The 14,603-nt window shown below is 36.0% G+C and overlaps 1 protein-coding gene across 2 annotated transcripts in view; it reads left to right on the top strand.

Annotated features, from left to right (window-relative positions):
- LOC131067015 (glycerophosphodiester phosphodiesterase GDPD4) overlaps positions 1-8,980 on the top strand; it is a 65,848-nt gene extending 56,868 nt beyond the window's left edge. The window contains exons 8-9 of one of the 2 annotated variants that reach the window (XM_058001942.2): positions 2,833-2,960; positions 8,578-8,980. In XM_058001942.2, the coding sequence (XP_057857925.2) occupies positions 2,833-2,960; positions 8,578-8,743 (294 nt within the window). In that variant the 3' untranslated portion in view covers positions 8,744-8,980. Of the gene's footprint in view, positions 1-2,832; positions 2,961-4,103; positions 4,364-8,577 lie in introns of those variants that run through there. The other variant, XM_058001943.2, reaches the window with a different exon arrangement.
- Positions 8,981-14,603: the final 5,623 nt, after the last annotated feature.

Here is a 14,603-nt window from a genome sequence, read left to right as displayed (position 1 = left end):
CATTGGAAAAGGTATTAGAGTCAAGACAAGTATACTTGCCTTTTGAATTAGCTGAACGAAATCTGGATATGAAAATCAGATTCAGATGGTTTTAAAAGCCTTGCCAAATTTGGAATTTGGAGGAACAAAATCTGAAAACAATTGACAAATTTTTCTCTGAAAGAATCTGGAGGCAAAAGATATAATTTCTGGTTAGATTTGATTTGAACCTGGGTTCTCTGTTTGTATCACAATCTGATGATACCTCAGACTTCACAAGACACCTGTTCAATTTTGGACAATCTAGGTGCAATTGGGATATGATAGGCATAGACTTCCATAGGTGCCAAAGTTCACCATGTGGCCTTTGAGGTGCATTGATAGTTTTTAAAATATGGATCTGAAACTTGTCAATGAATTAGATTTAATTGTAAAAGGGAGTCTGAGGATTTTCTGAACATAAGTGCAAACAATTAGAGGCTAAAATTTTTCAACCTCATGGGTTTAGCAATCTCTAAAATTGGGTTGAGTTGTTTACCAAGTCTAGAAGGTGTTACAATTAGAAAATTGCATGATTAAAAACAAACTGAATGATGTGGAAGAAAACCCAGGAGTCCCTAGATGATGCATGGAGATAAATCCAATCAAATTCTACATGACCTTAGGTTTGTTTACAATCCAGGAATGCTGTGTGGTGAAGTCAGGGAAATTTCTGAAAAGTCAATGGTGATCAGAGGATCAACATATGGAAAATATGGAAAATTGTGGATCTTTAGACTTATAGAAATGTTTGAGGGAGTTAACATGTGGTGCGATTTGGAGGAGACGCATAATCAATGACTATCAAAATGCAACTTCATGGTGGGCACAATCTGGCTATCTTTAGATCTATAGAAATCAATAGGAAATTGCCACATTGCTATGACTTGTTAGACCAATCTACAAAAGATAGGTTCTGAAATCTGGCAAGGTCAGGAAACTTTAAAGTATTTACAAGGGAAACTAGATATGAAAGTTATTGAATCAGATTGCAAACAATGTCATCTGATTAAATTTGTTAAAAGAAAACCATGAGGAAGTATGGAAAAGCCTCTCGAGGGTGCAGACTTAGTGAAATTTTTAATTTGATAGAGGATTGTTGTTGAGTTTGCGAATAAGAGAGCTTGGTGAGTAAAGGTAACCTAAGTATTTCAGGTTTGGGTGAATTCGAAAACTAAAAGATTAAAAACTCTTGATGGAAAGGCATTGCCTAAATGGACTTACTAACATTAAAAAATGGTTAAGCACAGACTGAAATTCGATGAACCAAATGACAAGGGGCAAATTTTGACTCCTAAAAATATAATATTATGGGAGGAGATGATTGTAAACTTTTTTGGGAAAAAAATTCCGTAATCCAAAGCAACTCAATGTTATTCAGTAATCAAATGTTACAGTATACTTGTAGGGTCTAAGCCCTTGAGATTTGGAGTAATTTTGGCAGCATAACAATATCTATAAAACTCATCATCAAAACCTCCATCTCTAGCACCCAATAAATAGAAGAAACCATCAAATGGTAATTACAAAACCATGAGCTAGATCCACCCAAAATGTGGCACCCAAATCCTTAGTTAGAAATCCAACACTCAAATCTCAAGATGAGTCCAGAAGCTGAAAATAACATATTTCTTCCACTTGTCATATGCCCGTCTTAATCCACTCACCAACTTAGGTGTTCCATTTTGGTTTCATTTTCTCCATTGAAAGATGCCTTATGATATGTCATAGCATGTGTCATAAGTTGGTCCTCTTACAGCTCTTTTGTGTCTCACATATATTTTATAAATCATAACTTTTAAGGCCATAAGTTTTGATTTGGGAGGGTGTTGGGGCCCCTTCTTATTTTGGCCAAAAACAAGATCTATAGCACATAAATTGAGTTTCTCTATTTTATAGCGCAAAATTCTCCCCATTTTACTTCAATGTAATCATCATATTGAATACAATTATATTGATATTCAACATTGTCAGTGCATTGTGTATGGTAGTTTATAATTCAACTTTACATAAAAGATTTGGATAAATTGCTATTTTTTATAATTTTCCAAGTTCTATATTATATTTGCGTCACTCTGCCTAAATTTTGGTCTATAGTCCCCTTGTTCCCAAACCTGCCCCTTCGCTGCCTCATTTTGAGATTCTTTGGAATACTGCTTTTTACCCATGCTATTACCTATTTGCATTCCTTGGTCATTTTAAATGCTAGCATAATTCTTTAATTTATAAGTATAATAATTGAAGAATTCCTTGGTCATTTTAAATGTTAGCATAATTTTTTAATTTGTGGGTTTTGATATGTGTTTGTTTGAAGTCATGTGAAGGGGACCTCGATGAGTAGTCATTGCATAGACATGAATAACATCATCCCTCATGTATGTGGCAATACTTAGAAGGCAACGAGGTAAGAGGACCCACCTAGCACATAAGCACACTTAACCATTGTTTTGGTAGGGGGGAGGGGGGGAAATGCAATCCATTGTTTTGGACTTTCATCCTCTTGCCTCTTCTCCCATCGGTAAATCTTTGTGGAGCATGTAATGGCCTGTACGCCACCCTCTTTTCACAGTTCTTACAAACATTGAATAATACCCGATGACAACCTAATAATGTATGTGTTGAGTAATCCAACTAACAAAATTCAAGATTATATATATTGGTGGTCTCTGGTTTGCAATGAAATTTTAAATTTAGTGGTTTGCATTTTCTATTTATGGGAGTCAAGAAATTTCATGAAAGTGTAGATTCTTGCTTTCCTTATTGCCATTCTATATTATTAATGACTGGAATTTTGTTGTTTTGTGTGTTGCACAGGTGGGATATATTGTAATGAAAGATCCTATAACTGGAATGCAAAGCGATTTACTTCGTATGGAAAGAGCAGACGTCATTGGAGTTTATCATGTTTTAGTGAATGAGAATCTTGTTGGAAAGGCACACAGGTAGTTGAGGTCGCATCCAAAAAGTTATTGCATGATTTGGTAGAATTTTTTTAAATATCTTTGAATCTTTTTTATCATTCAAATGCCATTGTTGCTTGCATAGAAACAGGCTTTTGTCCTTTGGATTAGGACCCTTGAAAGAGTCTTAGAGTTTCATACTTTTGCCAGTGAAAATGTCTAAAGAAAAGTCGCAGATTCTTAATTCCTCTAAATTGTTGGAGAACCAAGCCTTTCTTGCAACTTCTTATTATCTGTATTGTACTTGGGTTAAAGTCATGTGCTGCATGAAACCACCTTCCTTTTACCTTTGGCATTTATCTAGTTGCATCTAGTGCATTTTGATTAACCTCTCTTAGCTTCAAATTTCTGTGAATTAATATTGGCACGTTGCATTAAATTAACTTTAGCCTTAAAAATATCAGAGAAAAATGGACCCTAGGCATGCTAATTGTCAACCTTGAAGTAGCATTTAAGCTTTCAAATTTTATTTACCAAAAGTAAAACATACTCAATCACCCAATGACATCAAAACTTAAGGAGGAAAACGATTTAGAAACATCTATCAGACATGAGTTGGCAACTCTGAGGCAACCCTTTAGGCTATCGTGTATTGTATCAGTTTATATTTTTATTAATTTTATCTTAGAAAATGTGTGTTTAATTGAAAGTTTGCTTCTGTACTCATGGAATGACAGAAACCCCCTCAATACTTTGTGTTTAAGTGGGCAAATAAGCTACTCAAGCAATTGAAAATTTGAGATTATCAATAGTTTATTTAATTCTTGTACATGAGATGTTATTATTAGTATTATCTTAAAGAGTGCGTCTTTTGTTGAGGGTTTGCTTCTGCACTTTGGAAATCATAAGACACAAACCACCTGAATGGCTTTAGTGTTTTGAGTGGGTAAATAAGCTACTCAAGCAATAGGAAAATTTGGGATTATGAATGATTTATTTAATTCTTATACAGGAGATGCTTTTGTTACTTTTATCTTAGAAAATGCATGCTTTATTGAAGGTTTGCTTTTGCACTCTTGGAATCATAAGACACAAACCACTTGAATTATCAACGTGTATGCAAATTAACTACTCAAGCAATAGAAAAATTTGAGAATGTCAGTCATTTTTTAAATTCTTGTGCAGGAGACATGATCTCTAAGGGTCTCCACTATAACTCCACTTCTGAACCATGAAACTCAATGGAAGAACTAATTACAATTATGGCCCTTCTTGATGGGGTTGCTGTATTTGATATTTCTCAACCATCATAGATACATCATCACATCAGCCAATTAATATATATCACGAAAAGTAGGTATTGCACACCAATCATTAAAGGTTAGTACATTGTCATTGGATTTCCACTCTCTTGATTGTCATTGGATCATTCTTTGAAGACCATTTAAAAGATTTTTATGGCTCACTATTCCTTATGAGTACTTGGAGGGTTCAAGACCCCACAAAAACAGAGATGTCTTTGTTGAACGACTGTTTCTGAGGTCAAGGATATGTGGTAGGAAAGATACTTCTTACGGCTGGTTGCTGGAGACATCACCTCGATGGATTTAGATATTGTTGACATACTGAATACATACGTCCTGTGAGAATTCAATGTCTTGGTCACCATCTAGTCAGTCTTGTTTCACTAGACTCTTTCTTGTGGAAGTTTGAATTACTAACAATTTTACACCTAGCAGCCATATCATCCTTGTGTAGTTGTTTGGAGAGACACTGCACTTTAGTCTCTTGTTGGTGAAAATATACTGCACCAAGTCATATATTGTTTTCAACCTGTACAATGGTTATTTAGTGCTGATTAGGATCAATTCCATCTACTTGATTCAGTCTGTGGAGTAAAAACAAGATGGTCTTTATCATTTATCACAAAGTATCATACACTTCTTATCTGAAGCCTTTACAAAAACTTCTAAACGCATATTAATCCTAGGTTAGGAGCCTGTTAACCCTGGCGCTCAATTCATTCAACCACATGCATTCATGCAAAAGTAAAATGACATTAATGCAATAAGATATGTAATTCAACATCACAGCATTAGTGTAAAACTGGAGATATGGCTAGAGTGATGGAAACACTGAAAAAAAGAAAAAACATACACAATCAAAATCATATGCAGTACTCTGGTTGCATTGAACAAGAATGATACATGGGATAAAGATGGATTTTCAGAGCCGAAGGTGCTACAGGGAACCTTCCTTTCAAGGAAGAGGTAGGGGCTTGCAGAAGGGTCGCACTCTCTCGTGGTGTCTGCCGCAAAGGGTTTGGGAGGATCAGTAGATGTGCTCATTGTTGTCTGAAAGTAGAGCAAAGCGACCGGAATACCTCAAGAGAAAACGACCCCCCCTGAGGAAATAGGGCTATGCGGATACTATCATAGGAAGAGAAGCGGGTTATCATCAGATAGCCAATAATTTTTGGAGACCAAAGGAAAACCAAATTGGAAAGGACCCGACTCTAAAGAACATCCAAGTAGATGCGATGAAGGGGATTTCAATCAATATAGAAGATGAGGATTGGAAGTTTGAGGTGCATACGTTGAGAGAGAAGGTTTTTTTCATTAAGTGGGCAGGAGAATGGCCGGCTTTTCCGAAAGTCAAAAAATGGTGTGAAGAGATTTGGGGAGTGGGATGTATTGTTAAGACCCTTCCAAATGGATTATGTTTGGTTATTTATGAATATACAATAAGCAAAGAGTACATCATGAATGGTGGCCCATATATGATGGGGGGTATGGGCATATATATCAAATACTGGGAGCCGAACTTTGACCCTTTGAAAGCAACCATAGAAGAAGTGCTGATGTGGATTCAACTCTATAATCTGCCTAGGGAGTATTGGAAAATGGAAACTCTGCAACAGATTGGGAACAAACTGGGTGGGTTTTTAAAAGCGGACAAAACTGTGGAGAAAAGGGACTTCAGTGTTTGCACCCGTATATGCATAATTTGGTGCCCCATTCCCCAGTTGTTGATGCAAATAGAACTAGTCTCGAATGAGGGTATATGGGTCTAGAGGATTGAAGTAGAAGACATTGTCGAAAGTTGCAAGACATGTAATTAGAATAGGCATATCACTTTAGAATTTCTAGCTAAAGATAAAGGCAAAAATAAGGTGGGGGAGCTTTGTCCAAGGGCAACCTCAAGAGGGGCAATCCCTGTCTCCGTTTGTGGAGCAGGCTTGTGAAAATGGGAATTTAACTTTGGGGAAAATGGTAGGGATGTGGCCCAAGAAGAAATATTCCAAGACGACCAGAACCTACAAGGAAATGGAACCAGGATTACGAAAGGGAGGCATAGAGAACCAAGTCCACATATTAATCTGATTCAAGTAGATTGTAATACTCAAGAATAGATAGAGGGTTTTGGCTAGGAATTCATGGATAGGGAAAATCCTCTACAGAGAACGAATAATCTAGGAATGATTTTAGATGGAACAAAAAACGAAAGAACTCCAATCTCTACAATGACATAGCCATAGGTTGCGAAGAAAATCTCGATGATGGTTTCTCCTAATAGAACCTACCAACGGAGAACACCGACATGGTACGAGAAGATTACAACCCTTGCTGAAGATAATGCCCGAGTAGAGCAGGATGTAGCAAGGGCATCCGACCGTTTTGCCAGGCTAAAAATGGAATTTATGTCAAGCAAAAAAAAGTGACCTCGAGAAAGTTATGTTTTGGGGATGAAGTGGAGGTAGATATAGAAGAAGATGATCCCTTTGATATGTTTGAGGAGGAGGATATCTCAGGTAAAAGAACAATTTGCCAAACCCTGACATCATCAAGCAAAGTTAAGATTAGGGAAAAGAGATCACAAGAGAAGAAATCTAGGAAACTCCAGCTGGAAATGGCTGGGAGTGCAAAGGGTCAAATGAAACTTAAATCTGAGAAGGGTGCCTCCCTTCTTGAGGAGCAATGAAGTTCCTTTCGTGGAATGTTAGGGGCTGCAATGCCCTTGACAAGAGGTGCTTGATCAAGCGAGGTGTTGATCAGGCGAAACCAAATATACTTTTGCAGCAAGAAACTAAACTAAAGGCGGAGGATATCAGAGGATTTCAAAATATCTAGCCCTAATGGAATGGATGCCTTGTGGATGCTGAAATCTCTGAATAATGTATTTTTCATCATGGGGGGTGATTTCAATGCTATCAAGAGTCCATTAGAGAAATGTGGGGGGTTGGTGGTATGAATAGACTGTAGCTAGATTTTCAACAGTTCATAGCTGAAAATGGATTGTTTGTGCCAAAGTTAAAAAATGGTACATTTACTTGGACAAATAGACAAGTGGGTAACAACAAAATTGCTCAAAAATTAGATAGATTCTTCTTGGTGGAAAAATGGGCTAATTTGCTGTTGCTTTGGGAAGCCTTGATTCTCCCCTATTCAGGGTTTGATCATTTTCCTATTTCTCTTCTCATGCAACATGACTCGTTTCCAATCAGATGCCCATTCAAATTTGAAAAGATGTGGTTGAGGGATGAATAGTTGTGTTGGTTCCCAAACCAACAGTCTCCGAGTTCTAGAGGAATTGCCACTAACTCATCAACAAACTCGAAGAAGGATTTGGCCAACGAATGAGATACCATACCTGTATTAATTTAAAATACTAGTTAATTTAGCCTTGAAGAAATCTACAGTTCGTCATTTTTCTGTTCAATTATTTGCATTCATTTGCTTTGAACCATATACCTTAATTGAGTGAGATTATTCACCTTGGCTAGCATATAGTAAGACGAGAATGCAGCTCTACATGCCTTTAACAATCGTCTGCTCCTGTGGGATAACCTTTATGCTCTTTGGACCAGATTGTAGTATGGATACTATATTTATATTATTTACACCTTTGGAGATATAATCTTTTCAAAGATCATTAATTTTTTATTTTAATGTTGATTTTTGTTTACTTCAATTAGTTTGTGAGTGTTTTGTATAGTCATTTTGGGCAAAGTGTATATAATATTTGGATACTAATACCGTGCCTTCTCAAGTAGCAGTGCATTGGATGTTCTATTGCTTGGGTTATCTTGAATAATTCATTTATTTTAAATTTGAATATACCTTTGTTAAATTAAGAGAGACCTTGAGATTGCTTTGAATTTAAGTTTTAAGCTCTTTTCACATATTTGAATAGTTTGGTTAATATTTATAATATTAACACCTTTGGAGATATGATGACCTCAAAGATTATCAATTTTTTAAATATTTATGTTGATTTTTATTTACTACAATTAGTTTGTAAATGTTCTATCCAGCCGCTTGGGGGAAAGTGTAATATAATATTTGGATGCTACTACAGTGCCACCTTGATTAATTCATCTATTTAAACTTTGTTTATACCTTTCTTAAATTTAGAGACCTAAAGATTGCTTTGAATTTTAAACTAGTTTGCCCTATGTTTATGCTTTTTTCACACGCTTGACCTGTAGAAGTGGAACTGCCAAAACTGAAATATTTTGTAGATTGAACTCAAACCTTCACATAATATAATTGAAAACATGATGGTTTTTTAATTAGTTCATGTCTATTGTTTTAGTGCGAGAAATTTGAATGTTTTATGAAAGCTGAAGTCTCATGCATTTATTTTGTTCATGTTCCAGGGCAGGGAAAAAGGTGTATGCTTGGACCGTGGATAATATATATTCTATGCAAAAGATGCTCTTTGCAAGAGTGGATAGCATCATAACAAGTCAGCCTCGCTTGCTTCAGCAAGTGATGGAAGATATAAGAAACCAGTGCATAGATGACGGATTTCTTCTTAATTGAATGAATGTAATAACCGAGTTCAAGCTATATACAGCCATATGTATTTTTACTTTTAGGCAGTAATCCAATAATCAGTTAACGATCTTTCTAATTGAAACTGAGTGATTCTTTTCATTTTTTAAAAAGGTTTTAATTACTCATTTAAGGTGAAGGTTGTGATGCCCTATAGTTCAGTTTTTTTGTAAAGATTCTTTTGTTGCCGCTATGAAGAAGCAACCCATTCTTTTTAGCTTTTCATTTTCCCTTTAAAGTATCTCATTTTAAGTCTTGTTATTGGAATGATACCAAATATGCAATTGTTTGGTCGGTTAGTCTTCTTTTTGAGTTTGCAATTTCCAAACTAGTTATTGCTATTGGACAGTTCAAAACATACAACTCTCTTGGCAAGAGAACATTGATGTAAAGAGAACATGCAATATGCATTTATTCTTCTATTTTAAAACCGCACATGCATGCACTATTTTGGTTTCTTTATCTCAAAATTTACGGATTTCAAAACATGGAAATATTGAGATTGATTTTCCATTTTAGGGTTTATGATTCTAGACTTTGGACCAAATGTATCTCTGATCGGTGCGTATTTTGGGGTGTAAAGTCAACTTATCCCATGCAAGTGCCTCTTTTTGACATCCAAACTTCAAATTTTGAGGATATAAAGTATCAATGTCTTATAATGACACATTCAAGAAAGGGTATTTTATGAAATTCTTCTTAACAACCCCTAATGCAATACCCAACCCTACATATCTCATTCAAAGCTTTTTTAATCTATTACTTGAACAAAAACAGTAAACAAGATATACAATGCAACAAATGTGTATAGATAAATTGAGAAACCTTTGAGTTTTTTATTTAACAAGAAAGTGCTGTTGCTTTGGGAAGCCTTGATTCTCCCTTATCTGGGGTTTGATCATTTTCCTATTTCTCTTCTCATGCAACGTGACTCGGTTCAAATGCAACATGACTTGGTTCTAATCAGATGCCCATTCAAATTTGAAAAGATGTGGTTGAGAGATGAACAGTTGTGTTGGTTCCCAAACCAACTGTTTTCGAGTTCTAGAGGAATTGCCACTAACTCATCAACAAACTCGGAGAAGGATTTGGTCAACGAACAAGATTTAGTCACAAGACTGAGGCCTCCTACACTTTTGGCTGTGCGAGACCAAGGCGGGTGAACCTATGTAATGTCAAAACAACTAACAACTTCAAAATACTCAAGACATTACATTTACAACAAATCATCTCAATGAAATGTACTAAAGAAGATGGGTGAGTTCTTGGTTTTGGCTTTAACCTTAGTTTTTAAACATTTATGCACTTAATTGAGGAGGGGCTTCTACACTAATCCTACTCCTAATGTAGAAAGAAATGTAGAAAGTAAAAGATATTTTGAATAAAGGAATGATTCTGAAAACTGAAAACAACTCCATGACTAGTGCCTTGTATGGGCAACAAAGTTTACTCTCAGTATGCAACCTTACACCCAAGTAGCTTGAACTGTAACCTCATAAATCTCAACATTAATGCATGACATTAACACCCATCAGCTTGGTTCTTTCTGCGATCATACTTAAAGATCTTATATGCAAAAAAATATTTCATCATTCTACTCAAGCATCATAGTCTCTTCTTTGAAGAGAAGTAAAAGTAGAACAAACACCAGACTTGTTGGGATAAAGTAAGCGATCCTTGATCATTTACTTCATAAAAGATGCTATTACATATTGGAGACAACAGTAAGAAAGACCCATATTCATTATGTGCTTATCTAGTTACAACTACTCAGAACATAAAGCAACTACAAACTGAAAATAACACTAACTGTCATGAAAATTTTGCATTGTATACATGGAAGCCCTACTTCCAGAATGAGAAACTTATATTCAAAATTCTTCCAACTGAGAAGAAGAGAGATTATATATCCAAGAGAGAAAGACCTAATGTGAACCCTAAAGGAACCTCTGAAAGAGACTTGTCTTCTCCTTGAAATCTAGAACTTTGAAAATCTGCTCTTTTTTTTTCAAAATTTGCCAAAATTTTCATTTGTCACACCTACTAGAAGTTGTCAAAAATCTGAAAATACCTCTTGGAGTCACTTGTGAAGTCCAAACTTTTGCACTACGTCCAAAATTTACATTTGTAGCCATTGTCTATTTGACTGCAGAAGCTCACACTTTTCTTCTTTGCTCCCAAAACTGAAAATTCTCCCCTTTTGCTGAAAAGACTTCACTTTCAAAATGGGTTCTTGGTTCTCCCACCGCTCAAAAATAGAAAAATCCCCTTTTGAGTTGCAGTTGTTCTATCAATAGTTCACATTTTCTCTCAAACTGAAATTGAAAAAATTTCCCCCTTTGTGGCTGTCACTTTTTGTTTGAATTTTCTCTTTGATTAGAAACAATTTTTTTTCCTCCTATAGCTAAAAGTGCTTCGACTAAATCTAAAAATTTTCCTTTCAATAATTTGAATGAGTCTATCACCTAAAGCATACATTTTCTCTCTGATCCACAAAATAGAAATTCTCCTTTGCATAGATGGTTGCTCTGTCACTCTCTCTGCATACATTCTTTCCAAAAACCTGCCCACGAATAAAAAATATCCTGCTAGCTGCATTTACCTCCGAGTGAAAAATAATTACTTCCAAATGAGAATCACTTCCCCATCGATATAGCCCTATGCCTTTTCAATCTTTCACATTTCATGTGAACAATTCTACCCTGACTGTTTACAATCCGCCATGACACACCTTTCATCTCTTCTAAAAATGTTAATCATCTCAAACTCGGTGAACCATTTCTCAGCAAACCACTATTGAGATCGTTTCAAATCTGGTACAAAATTATTCTTTCATGCCTATCTCTATAGTTTCCCAAGAATCCTTAGAGGCCGGATTGAATTCTAACAATTTGCTACTATTCAAATTGCTTAACACATTGCAATTCATATTTAGTACATCAACATGGTTTTTTGTTCATCCCAACCATCAATTCCAGGAACCTTTGTGTTGCTGGACATAGTTTTGCAAATCAATTTGGTTCTCCCTTGACCCACATTCGGGTATCCCTACCATACTTGCAAGCAACTGTTTAACAAGCGTTGACACCGTCATGGATACATTGGCGCCTCGACACTTTAGATCTGAAATGCTCCCTATGCCCATTATTGCATCGTCATATTTCGACATTCACACAAATGTATAAAGTTGAGACTACTTGCAGAGAATATGCCCCTTTTCCAAACATAACATCGTTGGTGTACGTTGAAGACCTTAATCCACAAGTTGGATGCTTCACTTTTAGTCAAAATATCACGTCCTTCATGTTGCTGAAACCATTTTTATGCATTGCGTACATGGTTCGTGATATACAGGCGCCTTCACACATCAACCGAGCACTTTCATTTGAATTCCTTTCTGCACAAAGCAAATGCATCCTCCTGTCTTCTGGATTGCTTCCATGATCACGACCACACTGGGTGTACATTTCATATCGCCCCCTTCATGCGTTGCCTTTACATACTAAAATTTCCTCTTAGCGTTGTCTAACAATTACTAAATTTGTCAAGATGTTCCTACTCAACCGGTTACTGAGACCTAGAATGTAAACTGTGTGCCAAGCCATACCCGCATGAGCCTAGGTGTGTATTGAAATGCATCAAACCCTGAGACATTCTATGCATCAATATCTTTTGTGCATTTGACTCCAAATTGGAATTCATCTATCTCCCTTTTGCATTGCCCATCTTGTTTCCATAGATCTCCAATTGCAACAAAGTAGATAAAAATCGACATCCATTTGCTACTTGTGTAGTCCCAATAGGCATTATGTTGACAATGGTGCCCTATGCAAATCACCCCAGTATGCACAACAATATCGTGCTTATCATCCACACATTTGAGCATAATCTCATGATGTCCATCACTGGCTCAAAGTTAGCAAAGAGACTGGAACTCTCTTCATCCAAGCCGGACGAAACCTCTGAGTAGAAGATCCCCAATAACCATCTCGCTCTTTCCCTATTGTTGGGTTTATATTGACAAACAATATCTTTCACTTGTACCTCGTGCCCTAATTTTTTTTCATTTCCTGCATTCACATTTCATTTTACTTGCTGTGACTTCATGTACATCTTATCCCACATTGATTTTGATTGTGTAATGCTTGCCAAAATACCCTAGAGAAACTAACCATCTAATATGCAATAGAGATTTTTTTAAAAACATCTACTAATGCAACACACGCAACAATTAATTACTCGTATGCATATAACATCCATTAACAAGATAAACAATTAACTATCATGAATATATTCATCAAAGTACTTTACACAAGCGGAAATAAAATACAACTCTACAATTAATCTTCCCTAGGGTATCTCAACGACATTACTTAACCTATCCATAGAGCATAATCACATCAAGAATATATCATCATTAGCATAACATCACCATGATTACTATCATTATCTAATACATTTTAACTCATCTATCATTATCTCTTTTCATGCATACACAAGACTCTTTACTAGACCATCTGTCATGATTCCATTCCTAATAATGCAAATACCAATAACCCCTTAGATTCATTTTAAAACATCAATTCCAAATGTTCCTAATCCCAATCACTTATTCAACATCCTGGCATCATTTTTCCATTTCCAATACTAATTATCACATTACTAATCTATTTCTTTAATCATCATAGACATTCACATAACACTAGATGCATATCCATAGATCCAATTCCATTAATGAGCAATATCTAAGATACAACAAGATACATCATTATGTTAACCTAATATATCATCTACCATTACACATGAATACAATATCCATTTTACATCAGGGAGCGTAGCTCTCAACAACAATACAATTATCTCCTAAATTCTACAAGTACATATGCCATATGAATCATACATCAATCTGCTACAAATATCCATCCATAAGCTTAAGTGATAAGAAATCCACATCCAATGAAGAACATCCAATGAAGAACATCCCAATGGAATAAGGCATCAAAACACTTGACCATGTGGAACCAAAGGAACCATCCCTTGTGCTAGAAGATGACACAAGATCCCACACACACTCTAAATCTAGGTTGACACCTAACAACCAAAGGATGACATTGTACACATCACACAACTAAATCAAAGCTCAATAAAAAACACAAGACCTCCAGAGGATACTCAACAAATCAAGACTCAAGATGCTAGGACCTACATGTAGGGAAAGAGTGTCATCGCATGCAAGCATAATGGAAACCTGAGAAGTCGTCCCGACATCCATAATGCCCATGCGGAGCCATCTCAACCTTAAACGAGTCAGGGAGATTAGCTTACCTAGATCACCAAGGTCTTCTCAACCATTCCCAAATAACTATAAGTACCCCAGGGACATGCGTTGAGGCCACAAACCATTTCTCATCTTATTATGGTGAATTACTAATACCCAAACGTTCATAGAATTAATTAATTTAAATTATCACTTGAATACAAGATAAACTCCCAATGAGATATTCTGGCCTGTCTAGACTCTAGGTAACCTGGCTATCTACTCCCCAGTCACTCACTTGGAATCACACTCCCCCTAGCATGCACCTAGACCTTAGGGTGACAAAAACGCACATCACATAAACATGGGCTCTCAATACATCATAACCGGATAACCAAGGTTATACATCAAATAATAATCTCCAAGAACATGAACAACATATGCCAAAGTCACAGCCTTACATAGGCAACCAAGAATCATCAAACATCAAGAATCTCATTATCAAAAGCATCCAATATGAGCCCAAAGAATAACTGCAAGACATTTCCCATCTTGCTCAATTCATTAGTGCAATTACAAATCAATAAATCA

This window comes from Cryptomeria japonica, chromosome 3, assembly GCF_030272615.1.
Source record: "Cryptomeria japonica chromosome 3, Sugi_1.0, whole genome shotgun sequence".
NCBI lineage: Eukaryota > Viridiplantae > Streptophyta > Pinopsida > Cupressales > Cupressaceae > Cryptomeria > Cryptomeria japonica.
This window is presented reverse-complemented; position numbering and strand designations above follow the sequence as displayed.